Source organism: Fulmarus glacialis, unplaced genomic scaffold (assembly GCF_000690835.1).
Source record: "Fulmarus glacialis isolate BGI_N327 unplaced genomic scaffold, ASM69083v1 scaffold2049, whole genome shotgun sequence".
NCBI lineage: Eukaryota > Metazoa > Chordata > Aves > Procellariiformes > Procellariidae > Fulmarus > Fulmarus glacialis.
Genome location: NW_009235048.1, coordinates 1 through 13538, shown reverse-complemented (window position 1 = coordinate 13538; position 13538 = coordinate 1). Strand labels below are relative to the sequence as shown.

The 13538-nt window shown below is 37.0% G+C and overlaps 1 protein-coding gene across 1 annotated transcript in view; it reads right to left on the bottom strand.

Annotated features, from left to right (window-relative positions):
* LOC104082644 (S1 RNA-binding domain-containing protein 1-like) overlaps positions 1–11997 on the bottom strand; it is a gene marked incomplete at its 5' end in the record, with an annotated part of 54176 nt that extends 42179 nt beyond the window's left edge. Inside the window, one exon of the mRNA XM_009585845.1 lies at positions 11915–11997. Coding sequence (XP_009584140.1) covers positions 11915–11997 — 83 coding nt within the window. The remainder of the gene's footprint in view (positions 1–11914) is intronic.
* Positions 11998–13538: the final 1541 nt, after the last annotated feature.

Here is a 13538-nt window from a genome sequence, read left to right as displayed (position 1 = left end):
TGTGCAGATGAATTTACCTTTGCTGGCACTATTAGTAGGACCTAATTCTATTAGTAGAATACTTTTTTTGTACACTCTCTACTTGATAAAAACGTGTTGTGGTGAAAAAAAGCATCTGAAAAAGTATTTTCTTCCATCTACTGCTCTATTTTACACAAGTCTGCCATACTGCTGTATATTGTCAATGCGCTCATAGTTTATTTTCTTCCTGTGATTGCTAATGCAATAATATTTTTATGCCTGATCTAGCAGTAACTTTACACTGGAATTTAATGTCAATTTCTACTTTCCACCCCCAAAATTCTAAATTAAATGCCACTGATACCATCCCCCCTGGATTCAGGCAAAATGCAGCCACCAACCCACAAAGGGACATTTATAAAATAAGCTTTGCTTGTTTGAACTGCAACACTGCCGTCACTGGAGTTTCACCCGGGAGACTTAAATAAATAAAAATAAACCAAAGTAATAAACACCATGTTTTATGGAGCTGCACAGAGGAAAAAAAAGGTCCTCCTGGCAAACTTGAAAGATTAGACTTAAAAGCTGCCTCTCTCATTCCGGAAGACTTGTGGCCCATGCTACTCAATGCCATCTCTGAAGGACAGTCAGCTGTGGGCAGCAGGGCCACCCACACAAGTGTCCGTGCTCCCCTCTTGCGCTGCAACGAGCTGCCCCTCTGTACATGAAAATATAGGAAACAAAACAATGTTCCAAATTAAGTTAATTTAGAAATTTCTGAGTGCAACAGGAATAATGAGTCACCTACTAGTATCTCAAGCAACATAAGGCATGTTGAAAAAATCTGCCTCTAGCCCAAGGCTTTGTAATATATAGTTATGTTCCCTGAGGAGCCAAATTTTTCTACTACTGATGGCATTCCAGTGGCCATGTTATCCAAATGTCTGATGTGAAACAATTTTTTTTTTTTTTTTTAAAAAGAAATAACTTACATCTGTCCACAGACTTTAGTTTTCTGGAAGACTGAATATAATTTTAGAATCATCATCATCAGCTGGTTGACAGCAATAAAGACAACATTCACTTTAAATAACCCTGAATTATATACAGTTGAGTAAATTTGAATTTGTTTTGCTTTAAGGTCTTCCAAAGTTGAGGCCAACATGCTGAACAAAAATATTAAACTATCTATAACCCTGTGTCAACATATGATGCTACTGGGAATGGTAAGTGAATTAATTTTCCAAGGAAAATTAATTACTTATGACTTACAGTTGTAAAAGCAAACAACGTAACTCTGGATTAGGGCACATTTAATTTCTGTTTGGAGTAGCGATTAAATTAATTTCATATAATTCATGGTATGTAATGGAAAGCAGAACAAAGATGAAATCTTAGACAATGACTGACACAGAAAAAAGTGTATATTTATGTTCCTGATCCAAAAATAAAGGTCACAGATATTAATCACTGTCTAGCGAAACATGATTTTAGTTTCTAAAATGATTTTTTCAAAACTGTCTGTTAGAAAAAGTGTTATTAGCAAGATAAAAATCTGAAAAGCAACAAATTACAAAACATCAGAGATACCTTGCATGTTATATTGTCTCTTAGTGAAAAGAGACTACAATTTTCAGTGATATCTACTGAATGACATAGCTGTCAGGATTATTATGAGGAACAGCAATACTAACTTAAATTCATTCTACCTTAATTTAAGTTGATCTTACTTTAAGAAAGAGAGGAAAAATTTGATCACAGATCCAATATTTAAACAAATATGTACACTAACATTCCACCACAATTTAAACATAAAATGTAGGATTTTTATCAATTACTTACATTTTATAGTAAACAGTTACTGAGAAAAAGAAATCCATAGCTCAAGTGAACCTATGAAAGACTTCTTGCAGCATTCCATAATTTGATAATTGTTCAAACCAAATAAGAATAATTACTTTATGTATTTCAGTGCAAGACAAACCAAGTTCTTCTTTTACATAATATCTACCAGTAGAACCATACATATTAACAAACCATTTATGGATTTAAAATATCATCAGAATTTTAATTGCCACTTATGGTCTCCTACTGAAGGCGAATACAAATTCATTGCTCATTCCAGATTTTTGGATATCAAGTCAACAGCTGCTATGCTATGAACTCACATGGAATCACTCAAAAGTACAACAATATTTGTATTTTTCCTTATGAGTCAAATGAATATACTGTTAATTCATGAAACCAAAACAACAGATGACCGCTGCACAGCAAGCAGCAACTACGGAATTCCACTAACAAATAATATTTACACTCATGATGTTCAACTTGACACCCCCCCACACACACATTCAAAGCAAGTGATTCACATCCCCACTGCCACTTTTACCTGGCTTTGGACACTAGAGAGATGCTTTTACTATGGTCATAGTTTAATTAATTTTATCATTATAATATTTACATTAAAATCTGACTAGAATTCATAACATAGCATCTTAAAGATCAACTTACTTCACGTAAAAGATGAATGTTTGAGCCTGAAACACAAGTTCTATGAACACAAATATCACATCATGGATATAGGTAATGCCTAGAGCTCTCTGGCTGTTTTATATTGCAGCATTTTTAAGAATGTTTCAAAAATGTAAAGAACTTAAGTTATGAAAATTTAAATGAAGCCTAGATGAAAGGAGCTGAACAATTTTTCATTGCTAAAATTGTGTATTTTCACTTAAGGCTATTAAACACTTGAAATGTAAACAGGAAACCCAACAGCATCTCACACATTTCAGAAGCTGTTCAATCAAAATACTTTTGAAAAGATAGACTTTATCATCCTCTTTTCTCTTTCAGCTTTTAGTCAACCAAGCATTTCCAAACCGACGTATAGAGAAGCCGTATCAAGCCAATTTGCAGGATCCCAGCCTCGCAATTCCCATCTTGCTCCTCTTGCCACTTGGCTCCCACACCAGCACAGTCTCTTGCAAGTTTAAATCTGCCCAGCTGGATCATAACTCAGCTCGCCTGTGTTTGAACTAGCTCTGCCCAAGTACGTTTACGGAAGGGCAAAAAAAAGAAAAATCAAACTGAAATATTAAACAGGCTTGCATAGAGGGTACCCTATACCTGGGCAATTCTGCTCAGGAGTTCCTATCTGCTGCTTTTGTGGTAGTCTGGAAGTAAACAACCTTTAAACTTATTTTTCGTGAATAATAACACGTATAATTTTGATCCAATTAGAGCACAAATCACACGAGAGAGTTTGCACCAAGTCTGTTGTCATATGGCAACAAAAAACTTCCTAACAAACTTCTGCCAAAAGAGCTGGTAATTAAGCAATCAGAAACAAACTGACAAGGGAGGACAAATCTGTCCAGCAGCTGTTTCCTATCAACACTCTTATATCATCCCACCTCAGTATACCAACACTTCTTTTGAAACCTCCCTGCTTTTGCTAAAACCTCAGCAGCTCTATAAAACCCCACATACGCAGATGCAAACTCTCTAATAATAGATAGCAGCAATGCGAGAGGGGGAATGTCTAAAATTTACCTGCTGTTCAGGTTGCTTACAAAGGCACATCTCTGACAAGTTTTCAAATGCTGCCTACAGTGCATTTTTGGTGACAGCAGTGAAAAGAGATGCAGTCCACAGGCAGCTTCGTGAGTGACATGTGCAGATGCGGTGATACTGCTGTGCTCTTGCACTCTTTGTAAATACACATGCACAGATTTTCCTTCATTTCCTTAAAGGGGCAGCATCTCACCTCTGCGAGCTGGCACGTTTTCTTGGAGACGCCAGTAAATATATACAGTACTAGCTAAAATCATTAATAACAACTGTTATCTTCTTTCTAGATCCCTTTGTTTTGTTATAACCAGCCATAATAGACCAACGAAAGTTTATTGTGCTTTGCTGACGGGACAGTTGATTTCTCTTTGCCAGCCAGAGAATAGGTAGACACAACGAGAGAGACTCTGCCAAGTTACAGGATATATAAACCATCCCTGGCAGCCAGCAAAACTGCTGCTGAAGATTAAATTACACAAACTTGCCAGAGGTGTAACTTATTTGGAAAGGCATCTTAAGTTTTGCACACCTACTTCATTGGGGTGGGGAAGCATCCAAAAAACATTACGGGGTGATTACCTCTCCCTGACAAAGCTGTCTGCAAAGATTTTGCTCCCATGGATGTCGGATGACTTTGTTCGCAGGGCTTTACTTTTCAAAATGAAAAGCATATAATTTATTCTAAAAATGATGTCGCACAAAAAACAAACAATTTTTGCTTGCTTTCCTCACAGAGCTAATGCTTCACCACTACTACATGACAATTAAGGATTCCGTAAGTTGCTGGGTGTTAAAAATCCTGCATTAAGCACAAACATATTCACCAGCCTACCTATCCACTTTTTTTTTTTTTTTTTTTTAAAATACACCTTTTCCCTACTGACAAGGCACTGGATTTTCTGCCTGCCCTTAACAATATTTTATCGGTAAAGCCACCACACCCCATCCCTCAAAAAGTTTTTGTACATCTTAAAACTTTGAGTACTTCTCTCCTTGTTCCACAAATTTCAAAGCAACCAATCCCTTGCAGTATGCTGCAAAAACATTCTGTGACAACAGTCTCTTTGCAGGAGACTACAGGTTCACAAGAGAGGTTTGAGTTTCCTTTATTGAAGAGCACAGTTAAGAGCACTGAAATACTATCCCACATGTCCCTGTCTTTCAAGTCCGAGTGAGTTCATTCAGAGACGAGAGTCAATACAGAAGCAGCCCAGAATTTGTCCAGTTACTCTGATAAATTTTTTTTTATTTCCAATAATGGCAACATATCCTTTAGTCTATGTTGTTTAGGAATTTCTTTAATACCAGAATAGTCAGTTTCTCTCACGATACCCTACAGTTTCAACCAGACTCCAGTCCACCAGCATACTTCCTGTTACAAGGTTTTTCAGCTTAAAGTATATCCATAATTAACTAGTTGCCATATACTGCGAAAAAGGAGTCATATACATTCATTAATAAGTGGTTGGATTACCGTGGGATAGATAGAACTGAGCATTGGTATCCTTAGATGCCTAGTGTTTAAGCAAAGGTTCTGTTTATGCAACCATTTCAATTAAAGTACAGAAAACCATATGCAAGCTCACAAAATTGCAATTTTATCATAGGAGGTTCGGTTCTCTGCCTAACTGTATATATAAATTCAGTGTAGAAATACAGAAGGAATGCTGAAGCGTTTTGTGGACAGGCTGTTCAACTGGGTGTTGAAACCTGCAACCTACAATTCTGACCAGCAAACTGCTGAACTGAGTTTCCACAGGAGCTACGCGAATCACACAATATAAAGCACTGCTCACCTAATAAGACATCACATTTTCTAAATGTAAGTTGCAAACCAACACAAATTTGTTTTAATAAGCTTAATAAAGCAAGCTCAAGTTTGAGGTTGTTTTGACAATCACACCTCAGAGATTTAAAAAAGACCCTCTTGCACATGGTATGTCATCATAGTCTCACATCATAGATGAGTGATTCTCCTATGCTATCCAAGTAACACACCTAACTACTCATATACCCTATGGGTTAGTTAACAACAACAAAAAAGAAAGTAGTGAAATAAAGTTCTTAAATACTCAGTGAAAAATGTACATTTCTGACTGGAAAAATCAGCCAGCTCCAATGTTTGCTGTTTTACTCCATGTTATTAAATAAGAGCATACTACATAAAGGATATATAACCAAAATCAGATACCAAGAAAGATACAGAGTCTCTTACATTTCACCATTAAAAACTGTGTATGTATTCTAAGGAAAAATGAAGACAAAAATTTTCTTAAACCACACACCGATTCTTTGAGATGGCCAATGTTCAAATTATGACAACTCTTGTTTGTACTCACCAACTATTTTGCAGCTTTTTTTGCTAGCAGCTTCCTATTTAAACATTAATTTTCAAGTTTCCACTGTTAGAGAAACAATACAACATTTAGTTTACCCAAAATACTGGTTTAGATAGTAAAGAAATATATCTAAAGTTTGTTAAGCCTCAGAATGGCTTAACAAATAAAGCTACCAAGTTATCTTTGCTAGAGTTTTGTAAAAATAGGCTGACAAACACCTGCAGTGCAAGGGAGAAGTCAGCTTCTCCTGGGGGAAAGACAACAAATGGAAATAATGTTGTGGACATGTTCAGCCCACAGTTGTATCGGGCTGACCCAACTGTATTTGACCTTACTCTTGCACTTAGATACACCCTTGAGGTCCCTTTGATTTCTAAAATTTTGCAATAGTTCACGTCCCAAATATCTCCAAAATTGGTAGCTACTAAGCACTAATATGCAGTCAGTTTGCCTCAGAAAAATAATTTCATGATGGGTGTGCAGAAAAGTAATAAGATTTGAAATTATACTACTGTGAAAAATGAGGTTAATGCCACGCCTTTCTAATACCCATCCTGTCACTACAGGCAGCCACTGAAGGTTTAGAAAGACTTGACAGCGGTGATGCTGCACACACCTTTTCAGGGAGGAAGATGATGATTAAAGAATGCAACAAACCAAAAGGGCTACATGCAGTTTCAGCCACATGCAGGAGAAGCCAGTAACATCCTTCCACCACTGCCCACCAGTTCCCCCTCATCAGCATGAGTATGGTTTGGCACTGAGGCAGGGAAGGAAAGACCCAAGGGATGGCCTGTGACGGCAGAAAGCATTCTTCGTGGCCTTCTAGGAGAAAGGAAAAAAGCCTTCCTCCTTTCCAACAGGAACTGAGATATGACTTCAGTGAGATGCCTTGCTATTAACTGGCTGGCTGTAGATTTTAAACTGGTTTATATCCACAATATCATAATTATGACAGAACTGGTCCTATTAAGGAGGAAGCGTATTTGATTAAAGTGTTCCCTAAAGTTGCATTGTCATTTAATAAAACAAACCCATCTTTTGGGGGGATAAACCCAAGCCTAAAAGGCATACCAAATTGCAACTGAAATAAGATGATGTCCTACAGGTAATAATCAAATGCAAAACTGATGCACTTCAGTAACGGGAAGGAAAAAGAACAAGAGGGATAGAAAAGGCATTTCCAAATTTAATTATTATTAGGCATTCTGATTAGGCTTTATGAAAATCTCCTTTGATCAGGACCTTCCAGCATTATATAGCAAATAAACCAAGAATTAGTTCAACCATTTTTTTTCCTCAAGGAATTGCTACTTAAAAGTATTGTTCACAGATTTTATTTATTTGACACAAAATGTTCCAATTACATCTGGAATCAAGTATCCTCCCACTTCACAGGTTACAAAACTACATCCTTTTGGGATGTTAATTTTCTGAATCTGTTAAACAGTGAAGATGTTACCATGTACAAAAATATATCATGAAGAGATTTCTGTGCTCCAAAAATTATAAAGACCAAATAGGATGTTGCTTTTTCAAGATCAGACATGGTGCACTTTTTTTTAATATTATACATGACTTGTCAAAAATTCTGATCCTTCAACACACACCACATATTTTGTTCTTAGGCTGCAGGTGAGTTTTTCCCTAGAAGTTACTGTTTTTTTAGCATCCAGGGATTTTGCACATTAAATGAACAGCAAAAGACCGACCAAACTTAACATAGTCCCTTAGCATTATTTCTCCTTTCTCTGCCTTATAATATGGACTCAGGTTTTGACTTTTTAAAAGTTTATTAATTTAATTTCCCCTTTACTTGAGCTATTTGTCTTTTGATGGGGACTGGTGGACAGAAAGTTTATGCTATGAAAAGTTGGGTTTCTATTGGAGAGGAAGGAATTTTTTTTTTCCTTCTTTAGGCATCTTTTTCACTTTTTATTCATTTTCTTTGCTCTGGAATTCAATTCCCTAACCGCAGTCTTTGTGAAGCAGCTTTGTTCTCAGCTCTTATCTACATCTTCAAGATCATTACAACTGTAGTGGTAATTCATCAGCCAAAATTCAGTTTGCAGCATAATAAATTCTTCAGCCACTAACTGCTCCTTCCCTGATAGGCATTTAGCTTTGAACTGGCATGGGGAGGTGACAAGGCAAACATATTCTGTATCAGGCAGAGTCTGGGCATCATCTTCATGTTCAACTACAGAAGAAATCATAGTAATATGGCCTGAAGGTGATAAATTAATTTTGGCTAGGTTCCTGTCTGAGAGGAAAGAACAATTTTCCTAATGAGATAAAGATGAAGGAAGACAAGGACCTTTAGGCAACTGGAATTTAGTCTGAGAGAGGCCCTAATAAATCAGATTGTGCTTCTCTTTGTTTAAGGAAATACCTGTTAGGAGATCCGGGGCCTGTTTATTTTTCTCTGACAAACCTGATTTTCTTGGTAGTGCACAAACTCAGAATCATAACTTGAAATGAGAATAAAAGCAGGTGGTCAAGTAAAAGTTTCATTTTTTTTTGTCATCTAAAATAAGTAAACACAAATCCCAACCAATGCGACTCAATTTAGAGAGATCTCCTGCTACCTGGAAACTTGTATTTCCATACCCAGATGAGCAGATCTGCTTGGAAAACTTGCACTAGAAAAACTAGAAAACACCAACATTCTCACAAACATGCATGCGAAGTACCAAGAGGCCAGGTGGTAGGGATCCAAAATCCCATGGAAGCAGTGACTACAGAAGACGCAGCCCCTTCACATAGTATTCTTGGGCAGGCTGGGGGGGCACACACTCCACAGACTTTGAGAAAGCTCATATTGTGAGCAGCAGATTTAACACATGACCACTCCACTTTCCTGTAGCACTACTGTCATTGCTGATAGCAGCAGCCACTCCTGCCCAAGGGGGCCAACTCAGCTAACATACCATGTTCCTGTGCCACAGTCCCATTACAAAAGCTACAGCCTTTGTCAGGCAGGTTCTGCTTCGCCAGTCTCTCACTGTGATCTCTCAGAAAAAACTCCCAGAAAAGACAGAGAAATTAATGTCTCTTGGCTACCGCCTTTCAAGCAGAGTTGTTTGGGACCTCTGGCTATCTTAAACTGATAGAGAGGCCACGTCCCAAGTCAATGAAAACTCAGGCTGCTGTGAAAGCAGCAGTCCCAGTTGGACTCCTCCCCCAAGCTATGCATTGCTGCCCCTCTTTTATGCCAACCCAGGGCATCACGTAGCCATTACCTGCACCAGAAAAGGATTGGGGCGCTTGGGCAGGAGCAGCAGAAAAGGCAGGACCACTCCTTCAGGGAGCTCGCACTTCGATTGACACACAGTGAGTGTGCAACCATCCCTCAAGAAACCACCATCCTGCTTGTGCTATACAGCTTCCAGAGTCATCGGCAGCAGCACACAGCCTCAGCCTGCCTCTGCCTAAAGAGGCGGAAGCTGAGAGCAGGACTAATCGCTGCCTGTCCTTCAGGACAAGAATGCCAAAACCTGGATTTGTCAGATTCCTAAATATCAATTTCAAGGTGTTTAAGAAAGGAGAGGTCATACCTAAATGCTAAGTTTATAGTTAACAGTGGGCTAAGAAAGTAACTTTCTCTGTGAAGAGCTTGTTATGTTTTTGATCTCGGCTGCACATTGCGTATTTCATCCCAGAAAGTAATAAAAAGCTACAGCTAAGCAATTAGTTATAAATTAAAGTATAACAAAACTTTTCAAACTGACTTGGATAATATAAAATTCTGTACCTGATACACTCTTTATCTGAGGGATGATATCAGCTATTGCTCTGGGACTCCTTGTATGACACAACAGCTTTTCCCATGCTTGCCCTCTGAGATGCCAGCAAGTGACTGTTCTCTCTGAAGGAAGACCAGTCTTATCAGCTTAATTCCTCTTCTCCTCCCTTCCCCTCCCCTGCCACGAGAGAGCTCTTACACCCAAAGGGCGGCAGAGGTTCTGACTTTGTTTTCAGGAGTGCAAATTCGCTTTCAGTAGTGTCATATAAAGCTCTAGTACCTCAGAAATTTCTGTATCTTTGAATGAGCACCTTATAGCTTCTGCGGTGATCATTAAAAATTCTGACAGGAGGTCCATCTATCTCAGAGGATTTATCCAAACCGTGATGAAACTTAACAGTACAGATAGCTGGTAAAGAACAATTTTTGAAGTCTACCTTTACCAGGCTTTTAGGAATTATTTCTCTGAAACTTTTCATATAACCAATTTGGACATGAACAAATAATGCAGTTGGGTGTTTACTTGTAAAAGTGGATCTAGTGGATCCAGAAGCTTCCCTGAAAGGGCCAGGAACATGGTACTTGCCCTGCTCTGTTTCAGTGCAAAGTAAATGACGCCAGCTTCAGTCGCTGAGGCAATAGTGAACTGCTGCAATACGTTCATTGCAACATTCGTTTCATAATACCATGCTCCCAAAACCATACAACCACCACCAACTCTGTGCCTTTTTGCTTTAGATGTATGCTTGCACAATGTGCATGTGGGCCATAGTAGATAGTGCGCATCTAAATGAATACCTTCTAGCCACAGCGATGCAAGTTCCTAATACTTACAAATTCACAGTATCCTTCAAATAGTAAAATATTCCATTCTGGAATTGATTTTTTAAAATTGTGTTTAAAAAAAGCAACCAACTTCTTCTCAAAGTGCTGACATAGCATTTTAAGATTTTTTTTTGTTGTTGTTAAATACTTTTTTCCTTAAAGCAAGGACCAACAAAAATCTGTACCACTTTTCCTTATTGTTGTTATTGCTGCTACTGTTATAAATAAAAGCAGTGGGTCTCCATAAGTAAGGAAACCAACGATGCTTCAGATTGAAGCTCCCCTTTTTGCCAGATGACCACCCCCTGATTTATAGCTGTCATCATTAAAGCACATTTCTACTGAAATCTGCATACATATATTAAAAAAATCTACAGTATTTCAGCCCTTCAATTTAACTTTCCTCAAAAACTATGGTATAGTTCACAGTGAAAGATTAATTACATAAGTTAATTTTACTGATAAGTTTTGCAGTTAGCAAGCAACATGAGTACATTTTACAGTCTGTGGCAATACAAGTAGGGCTTGCAAAAGCAGTACCGAGCGCTACCTTAACCAACTAAAATGACCTCAGTTCTTTAAAAAAAAAAACCCAAACCAGGATATACACTTGGAAATTTTCCATAGCACCTTTCTTTGTCACACCACCTTTAGCAGTGGCAGTAAAGGATTCTAGGCTGCTAATTGCATTCTATCCCATTAACTCTCAAGGGCTAACCTGAAAGCACAGATCCAGTCAGTTCTGTGCTTTCTGTTCTGACTTCTGTTCCAGCCTTTTGAATTTACTCACATTCTATAGTTTCAAAAATATAGAGAAAAGCACATGCTGAGTTTTCTTTTTTTTTTTTTTTTTTACTTCTCTATTTGGTGGGACTTAAGCACATGCATAAATGCTTTCCTGAATGGATACCAATATGCTACAAAATGACAATAACTTCTCAATACCATTCACTTTGTAAAGACACTTTGAAGGTAAAAGTTACTTTTCAGAAATAACCTACAAAAATGTATAAAAATAAGAATTGTCAAACATTTTCCAATTCAGCTTTAAAAAACTTCAAAACAAATGCTTTTATTACAAACTTCTAAGAAGGAATGCACATAATAGTACAAATTAATGGCTTCTAAATGGAGGATCAATATCTCATTGTATTTTACACAAAGAGCTAAAAACCCATTGCTGTAACAATACAAAAAAAGCGAAAGCTTTACAGATCAGGTTACCTATCTGATTTGATGTTTTTAATAGACTATAAATCTGGCTACAGGCATTTCAGAGTCTCAATCACAATCGTTAAAAGTAGAGATTAAAAAAAGAGGCAGTCTATGACTTTTAAGTATTTACTACCATTCTATCAACTCTACAAATGTCTTTTAAAGGAGACGTAGCTGGTTGACAGTTATAAAGCAGCATTTTGGTGTTGCTCTATATCATGGTAAGATTACTTAGATTAAATGATACGTATTATCTTACCTGATACATTCCAACTCCTATGTGTTTGGGCTCAATTTTCACTAGCTCAGCTAATGGGTCTTGGACGCGTCTAGCTATGGAAACTGAAAAATAGAATTAGAAAACAACTATGGATTTTATCTGAATATCAGAATCAGGTAATTGCTTTTGCTTTTTTTTTTTTAATTGTCTACATGTTTAATCTCTTTTTTTACCTGGAAATAATCAATAATATAGCAGAATCCTTTTTCACTGTTAGATACAGGACATGAAGTTTATGTTAATCAAACTTTTTAACGGAATAATTCAAGCAAAGGCCTAAGGAAATTTCAAACTGTAATCATGACATTAAAAAAGTTTTTTCAGGCCACAGAGTTAACAAATAGAACTGTGTACACTAAATTTTCCCCTTGTATCCATACTAAAATGCCCACGTAACATTTAAAATTAAACTCTGAAATATCCTTTAATCTTAAATCACAGATATGTAGAAACAAATAAACATTTAAAAAAAGAATGGAGTAACTGTTCACAGACTTATTTATCTAATACAGTATTTCGTAAGGTATGTATTATATACTTATATATTTATATAATTTAACCATAAATTTCAGTGTTCATTTTAAAAATGGTTCTTGGACCTTACTAATATAAACTGGATACCAAAAAACATCAATTTGCAATATGTCATCGTTATAACCATGTTTAGAAAAAAACAAGGCAATTTCCAACATTTCTGGTACCATTAAGAGCACAGTGGAAGAACCTTTGGTCTTCTAAATCCAAATGTTGAACGAAAACTGCATTTTTGAAGCCTGTATCTATTGATAAATCCTTTACTTACTCAAATCTCAGAACAAACACTTATTTGCAAAATGTCAATTTGTAAATTCGCTACCTTGGTCTAATTGTGCAGATACTGAGTTTCATTCAGTATTTGCAACTGTGCTCCCTCCCATATATACTGAAGAGTTTCACTCTACCAGTATTACATTTATAAACCTTTTTCTCCTGAGTAAAGTAAAGACAGGCTGGCTAGTTTAGCAACTCTTAGAACATGCATTCTACCTAGTGAAGTAAACATTGATGAAGTACAGGAGTGTCTGGAAGTATTGCAAAGGTCTTTCCAAAAAAGGACTAAAGGTCTTTCCAAAAAAAAAAAACCCACAACAAAAAACCACACAAACCCCCAACAAAACAAAATCAAACACACACACACACCCCCCAACCCCAAAACAACAAAGAACCAAGGCCAGGCCTCATTGCTAAGGCTGCTTTTCCTACCACGTGCACTTGCACAAGAAGGGAGAAATGGAGTGGGACAGAAGAAAGCTGTGATCCTTTATAAGCTATCTTCAGAAGCACCCCCACAGTTGGCATTAGTCATTCCAAGAGACTCTTCCAAAAATTTATTTCACATTTAAATTCATTTTAAAAAAAAAAATCAAGAGAGGGTCAGAGGAAGAATAGACAGGAGTCAGGAGTAAACATGTATATGCATAGTGGTTTGGTCAACAATACATACGTAATGTTTAAGTAGGAAAACCGGAACTATCTACAGTGGTCAATAGCTGATTTTATACACATACACATATGTATAAAATCATGAGCATGATTATAATTATCATATACATATGATATATAT